The sequence below is a fragment of the Musa acuminata genome, chromosome BXJ1-6 (genome assembly GCF_036884655.1).
Source record: "Musa acuminata AAA Group cultivar baxijiao chromosome BXJ1-6, Cavendish_Baxijiao_AAA, whole genome shotgun sequence".
NCBI classification, from domain to species: Eukaryota; Viridiplantae; Streptophyta; class Magnoliopsida; order Zingiberales; family Musaceae; genus Musa; species Musa acuminata.
The window spans coordinates 3,896,631-3,904,393 of NC_088332.1; the positions used below are offsets into that span (position 1 = coordinate 3,896,631).

General features: G+C 40.8%; 1 protein-coding gene across 1 annotated transcript; it reads left to right on the plus strand.

The window, feature by feature from the left end:
• Positions 1 to 5,544: 5,544 nt before the first annotated feature.
• On the plus strand, positions 5,545 to 7,476 carry LOC103986800 (transcription factor TCP15). Its single transcript, XM_009404898.3, has one exon. It carries the CDS (start codon positions 6,217 to 6,219, stop codon positions 7,321 to 7,323), a length of 1,107 nt encoding a protein of 368 aa, XP_009403173.2. The 5' UTR covers positions 5,545 to 6,216; the 3' UTR covers positions 7,324 to 7,476.
• Positions 7,477 to 7,763: the final 287 nt, after the last annotated feature.

Here is a 7,763-nt window from a genome sequence, read left to right on the forward strand (position 1 = left end):
TTTTCCTATTCGCACTCTTTCTAACATAAGGAGAAAGCTTGATCAAATCCATAACAATTCTTACTGCTTCACCACAAAAGGATGAGAGAATGTAACTCAATGATACTGTTGTGTCTTAAGAACTATCTTTTCAAATTTGATATTATGTTTGCTGCAATATATTTCAAGTGACCCTCTACAATCTCTAACACTATCAACTATGATGCGTTTAAGTTTCTTTCATGTTTCTCTTTCAACATAGGCATAAAAATACTTAAGTACATTAAACACTTAATCATTATGTTTCAAAGCAAAAATCTAAACCTTTCTGGAATAATCAAATGAAATATATGAAATATTTGATTTCATAATACAATCATCAATATGAATTAAATCCAAAATATTTAATTTCTATAAAAATAATATATGAAATGTAATTCTATATTACTTATCAACTAAACAATAAGTGCAAGTGTTTTATGTCATGATTCAAAATAGTCATCAACTACATTAACCTATTCTAGAATTTATTTCACTTGTGTCATATAGAGGTTGTTGTCTTTCCTTCTTTTAGCTAGCACAAGATCACCCTTTGTGATATTTCATCTTCTATTCCAAAGATATTGACATAACCTTCATCATCAAAATATACCTGTTGAAATTAAGTAAAGTGCGTTTTAGGAACATGTCTCATATTTTTTTGATATAATTTTACATATCATATTGGTTTCCATATAAATCTTTTCCATGTTCATAATTTTTGTCATTGCATCATTTTTCATTCTGACATGATCACAATTACCATCTATAAAAGATTCACACTATGAGATACCATTAAATTAAGTAACTAAATCAATAATCCAAGTAGAATCCTAGCATATGAGATTAACTACTTTGTCATAATATGTAATAATAATATCATCATCAAATGCAATTGCAGTTATATCTTTTTTTCTTTCTTTTCCTCATTAAGTTCTTTTGAGTATTCCCTTTTTAGGATTTTACCATCTCTTTTCATATATCCCAAGTTACCACAATGTCACTCTCTTTATATTAATTAGAGTATATTAATATCATATAAAAATCAAAAATTTGAAAGAAAAATTAAGCAAAAGAAGAAATATTAAAAATCTTAAAAATCATATAGAATGATGTCTAGATTAACATACTAGAAAATAATAACAATCATAATCAATTTCATAAACCAATTATTGAATATGTCTTCTTCCTAAATCATTTTTTTTAATTAACCCTTATAGTTCCCACCACTTAAGTTATGGATGGGACCACTAATCTTATCCAACATCTCCCAAATATTAACATAGATTTACAAAATTTTATTTTTGGACTAGAAAGGTGTCTATCATTGAGGAAATGATATGAGAAGGAACAATCAACTTAAGAAAATTTAATTTTTAGATACAATAACACTAACAATTTGGTGTTGATGATTAATTCTACACTAACAATATGTAAATTCTATTTTTTTTAAAATAATATATACATAAATAAAAACTTTGATAGGATAGATTTGTAATTTTATTTTTTTTAATAATACATACATAAATAAATCAACTTGGTATGTTAGATAATTGAGCACATCAAATAAATCGATGGATTTGGCTAATAAGGGATGACTCAATCAACGCATCCTATATTAGATATGTTTGAATTATTGAGGCTAGTAAACAAAACAAAGTAAGAATGTCATAAATTTGGTTGATTAGGTGTTGCCACTACACTAATCAATAATTACCTCCCAATTGTTGTGTCTAAAGTTAATATACACTTTTTTATTTTTTTTATTTTAAGTGTCTCACTATCTATTCACATATATTATTCATTTCATAATATTACGATCCATTATTTATCTTAGTCATTATATCCACGTAAAAAAGATCTCTCTTTTTCGTATCGATTATTATTATTATTATCTGACAATCCGAAGTTATCCCATCAATGTTAAGGTAGAAGGAGATAACACAATTATCAGAATCGAATTAAAAGTATGATATCCAAAATAGATGGGTCAATTCATTGAACTATAGATTTAATAATTAAGGAAAAAAATATATATTTTGTTAAAAAGATGAAACATAAGAATAATTAGTATAGTAGGTGTATTTTTTCCTCTTTCATTGTCATATTGAAATACTTAAATATTTTCAAAAAATAAATAATAATATATGATCACAAATAAAGAATTGAAGTTACTATTCTAATAAGAGCGAATGAATTGAATCAATATAGATTTAGTTATTTTCTTATCATTAGAATCGATTGTTTAGGTTTGACCAATCAATTCAATCCAAATCTTATAAATGAACGACTTAGAGAGGAAGAGATAAAAATATAAAAAGAAAGATAAAAAAGATATTATATGATTTTCTTTTGATTCATCTTTATAATTAAAAAAATTAAATGACCTTAAGAAAATTCAAATCTTTGACAATATTTGAGTCAAATTTATCATGTGTCCGATTTGATCAATCCGACTTATTCGATCGATCAATCCTCATAATTCTATAACTATGTGAGAGAGAGAGAGAGAGAGAGAGATTGGATCCGAAGGAATTGGACCTCAGTCCAAATGTGGGGTTCTGACCATGTCACGCATTCAACTCCGGTGGGAGGAACGTGATGCCGTCAAAAGCAGGTGGCACCTCCGCTCTTTCAACCCATCCTCGGTTCTTGGAGCATGTCTTGTCTGATTTGGTAACCCTTCCTCCTTTTTATCCATGCTTCTTGCCTCAGCCCCGTTCTTTGTCTCACTACACCCTACTCGAGGATGAGTATTCTATCCAAAGGAGATAGAAATTTTGCTCTTTGACGCATTTTGTCCAACACATAATCAACATCCATCATCTTTTCCAACATCGGAAAAAAGCTAAGAATACTTGCCAATTTTGTATGGTTTGACACCGTTCAGTCACATTATTATTATTTAAGCGTTTCATAAAATGATTGTCAAAAGTAATTTTTTTCTTTTAAATCATCGAGCTATACACAACCACTTGTCTAATAAGATAATAATGCATGATTAATTTTGATACAAGAATTAAATCGAACAAGTATCACTTGAAGTTTTGGTGATAATTATGTGCAGTATATATTTAGGGATCAATTTTTTTATTTTTATAATTTATTTTATAGTATCGAGATTGATAAGTATTTTGAGATTTATGGAGTCAGTCTCTTACGAAGATAAGAAAGTTCTCACGAAAAATGAAAACTCATATATCTCTGAACTTTAGCGAGGGAGAAAAATAAGCTCGAGAGAAAAAATATAAATTATTAAAAAAATTTGTGAAAGAGTATATAAATGAATATGAATAACTCAACGATAAAGAATTTGTATATAGGCAAAAGAGTTACTAAACTATGTTAATATTATATATTCTTTATTTGTTGATTTTGAACTTTTTTTTTTTTTTTTGGTTTGAGGGAGAGAGATGAATGCACAGAATTAAATCAAATAAACTCTAACAGCTACTAGCCAAAGTCACACTTTTGGTTATATAAGTTGGAAATATTGCAAAGGTTTACCCTTTCTGCCACATAAAGATAAAGCTGGAGATGATGTCAATGGATGTCCCTCCTACCTCCACCCTTGCCAATTTGATCCACCAACAATCCAGTGGCCAAAGGTTTTCATCCACAAACAACAACTCTGTGAGTCATTTCTTCCCTAAGGCCACCACATGATGAGATCAGTCGCACCTCTTTTCCTGTCATGCATGATATGTAAGTTTGAACCATTTGGTTGATGATCTCATGCTCGTATACATATTTATATCCCCCACGAGCATCTTCTTCTTCTTCTTCTTCTTCTTCTTCTTCTTCTTCACTCGACCAGCAATGGGGGTGCATGATTGATTGCTTGTTAGAGTAGTCAAATCATTTCTTAAGGGGAGAAGCTCTTTACAACTGTTCTTTGTCCTCATCCAATCCTGTTGTTGTCTGCAAACACTTTTGTGGTAGACCATTTCATTAACAATTCCATCACTATATCATGTCATTATATTAAATGACCAATGCAATCTTTATTATTCCCTGATTGTGTTGCAGGAATCTTCTCGGTTTGATTTCCTCTCTACACTACTCTTTCCTTGTTCCCTTTTCTTTGCTTGCCTACCATCCCCACTCGCCCTTGTATTCTGGTTTCATGTCCCCTCTCGCTCTCGCGCTGTCTCTCTCTCTCTCTCTCTCTCTCTCTCCCCATGGTTTTGTGGTATCAGAGCGAGCTGCAAGCAAACAAGCTGTTCATCGACCCCCTCATTCCCTTTCTCTTCGCCTGTCCTTTTAAGACCTTTGTAATGATATCAAACTCAAAGCTTTAATTCCCAGAGACATATGCTCTTTAAACAAGGAAAAGAAAAAGGAAAATGGAAAGGGGAGGTGGCGAGCGCACAAGTGCACAGTCTTTCACTGTGACAACACCACTTGTTGATCCAGATTCCACCAGGACAGATCTCGGAGGACATCCTCCCTCAAGCAACACGGCCGAAACAAGCTGAGCCACTTCTCTTTCGTGCAACTGTTATTATTGTGTTTTGTTTCATCAGGCAAACTTTTGCTTCCGACTCATCATCATCATCTCTCTATCTCGCCAGACGATGAACAGTAGCTTCGGCTTCCGACCATGCACCAACACTGGAATGCTGGTAGGTGGACATCTGAATCGGGCATCCTCTTGATGCCCATTTATCTCCACAACATGCACTTGTCTCCTCTAAATCTGGCACAAGAAAGATGCAGCAGCGGACATGGGTACATGTTCATGCTTTAATTATTATGTGTACCTCGCCAAACTGTTCCACCCACCTCCGAGAGACCCCAGGTCCTACTACTGGGTGTGTGCAAGCATGCAAGCACACCCAGATCCCCTCGGCGGCCATGGATGGAGTACCAGCAAAACCAAAGCTACGTCATAAAAGGTTTGCCGAAAAAGAGTCAAGTGCCTCTGCAGTTCATCTCTCTCAAGATTGTGGGAGGGAGGGGGGAATGTTGCATGACTCTTTATTGACCACATCCGGGAAGCCTACCTGAGAAAGCACAGCCCACCAGCCCTAACCCTAAGAGAGACTGAGAGAGAGAGAGAGAGAGAGAGAGAGAGCGAGAGAGAGAGAGGAGGAGGGGATTTGAAGGACCCATCCCGGGATCCCAACCATGGTTAGGAAACAAAGGCAAAGGCAAAAGGCAAAGGCAAAAGCAAAGGATGATGGGAAAAGGCGAGGGAATGATGACTGCGGGAGAGGGGGATGAGGAGGGGGTGGGCCCCCCATGCGTAATTATCTTTCTTTTGCGGTCCTCCTCGTTTTTCACTGGGCGAGAGGTGCCGGTCCCACATACGGCCCACCCGCCCCCTTGTCTTTGCACACGTGGAACCCTGAGCCAACCACAGTGAAAGCAGGCGATGGGATTTTAAATGATTAAAAAATAATAAAGAAAAATTAAATCACTTCACGTATTGCTGCTTTCTAATGCCTTCCATCACTCCTCCTTTATGTTTGCTTAACGCTTTCCTTCTCCCTTATCCTCTCTCTCTCTCTCTCTCTCTCTCTCTCTCTCTCTCTCTTTCTCAGTATCTGTCTTCCTTCTTGTCATCGATCTTCACAGGCGTACGTTTGAATTGGGTGCTCTGCAACTTCCTCAATACTTGGATCCCCTCTCTCTCTCTCTCTCTCTCCGTCGACTATTTAGTCCATCTCTCTTTCTCGTTCGAACCAACAAGTCGCAGTGTTTTGATCTCCCCTTGGTAAATTTCGCTGCACATATGTCTCCGTGCTTGGGTGTCCTTCAAACTCCATGAGAGAGGAATTAAATACTGTGATCCCTCTCTCTCTCTCTCTCTTTCTCTCTCTCTCTTCCGGCACTTCACCAAATTCTGAGTTGGGTGTCCTACCAAACTGCATAAAATAGGACCATCCATAACTCTTCCTTTCGGGGATCTCTCTCCCACTCCAACTCTTCAGCCCCATGCACATCAACGCTTGAATCTTGGGTGCTCTACGGACATCTAGAAAAATGGAGGTCGAAGCTTGAGTCTCCCTTGGGATCCTTCATCTGCCACTCTTTGAGCCATAAAAGCATTTATAATTGCTTGTTCTTGGAAGCGATTCAGAGGTGTACTGAGTTTGTGGTGCTCCCCGCCCCCCCCCCCCCCGTCGCTTCCCCACCACCTTATCGGACCTCTCGCTCACAGACCATAAAGCCGGTAGCATGGTGTGATCCGACATGGAGGGCGAAGCAGGCGGCCCCCGACGGCCAAACTTCCCTCTCCAGCTGCTCGAGAAGAAGGAAGAGGACTCGTGCTCCAGCTCCGGTTACCCCTCGCTTGCTATCTCCTCCGGCGGCGGCGGCTGCAGCCATGATCCTGCCGCCAATCCTGCTAGAAAGCCGCCGCCTAAGCGGAGTTCCACGAAGGACCGGCACACCAAGGTCGACGGCCGCGGTCGCCGCATCCGAATGCCGGCCTTGTGCGCCGCGCGCGTGTTCCAGCTGACGCGCGAGCTCGGCCACAAGTCCGATGGCGAGACCATCGAGTGGCTCCTGCAGCAGGCCGAGCCGGCGGTGATTGCGGCCACCGGCACCGGCACCATCCCTGCCAACTTCACGTCCCTCAACATCTCCCTCCGCAGCTCCGGGTCCAGCATCTCGGCTCCTTCCCACCTCCGAGCGGCGAATTACTTCAACACCGCGGCCACTGCACTCGCCGGCCAGCCCCTCAGCAGGTTGCACAACGAGTGGGACTTCAGCGGCGGCCCCGGTTTCTCCTCCGAGGGGCCATCGTCAGCGTCTTCGGCATCCATGCTTCTCAACTTCAATTCCGGTAGCATCGGGCTCGAGGGCTCATCGGACGCCGACATCGGGAGCATAAGGAAGCGCAGGTGGGAGTCGGAGATTCACCACCAACAGCAGCAAGCGCAGCATCAGATGGCAGGGTATAGCCAGGCGAGCCACGGCGGCCGGATGCCGGGAACGGTGTGGATGGTGACAAACCCTAACACACAAGGCATGCTCGGCGGCGGGCGCAGTGGAAGCGGCGGTGAGTCAATTTGGACGTTCCCTCAGCTGGGCGGCAGCACCAGCCCCACCATGTTCAGAGGATCCCTCTCCAGCGGGCTTCATTTCATGAACTTCCCCACTCCCATGGCCCTGCTGCCCGGCCAACAGCTCGGGTTGGGCTCCAGCACCGGCGGCGGCGAGGGTCACATGGGGATCCTCGCAGCTCTCAACGCGTATCGGCCGCCGCCCACCACCTCCGAAGCCGCGCCGTCACAGTCCCAGCAAGCACTCGGGGGGAGCCAGCGGCACGACACGTTGAACACCAGCGATTCTTAGTCCTCCCAACTCTCCATGAATTCATGTCTTCTTCTTCGTCTTCTGCCGCTTCTTAATCTTTTGCTTTTCCCTCTCATCATCGGTTGATTATCGTATTTGTTCTGATGACAACATTTCGCGTGATACCAATGCAAGCCATCGTTTTGTGTGACTGATCGACGGAGAGAAACTCTAGCTAGGGTTTCATCAGCTGCAGCACTAAGCCAGCCTTGATACGATGATGCTCTTCCTAGGGTTCTTATCCCAGCCGTGATCTTAGCCAACGCCGGTCCACCATCTCTTCCTCATTCCCTCGCACAGGGATGGAAAGAGAGGTAGGGAGAGAGAACAGGAACAAGCTGCAGGCACGCAGCAGAAAAGAAAAAGAAGACGCATAGGGTACTCATCAAACAGTGAGTCAACTTTAAATTTCAAATGAGCGAGTCATCTGATCAATGATT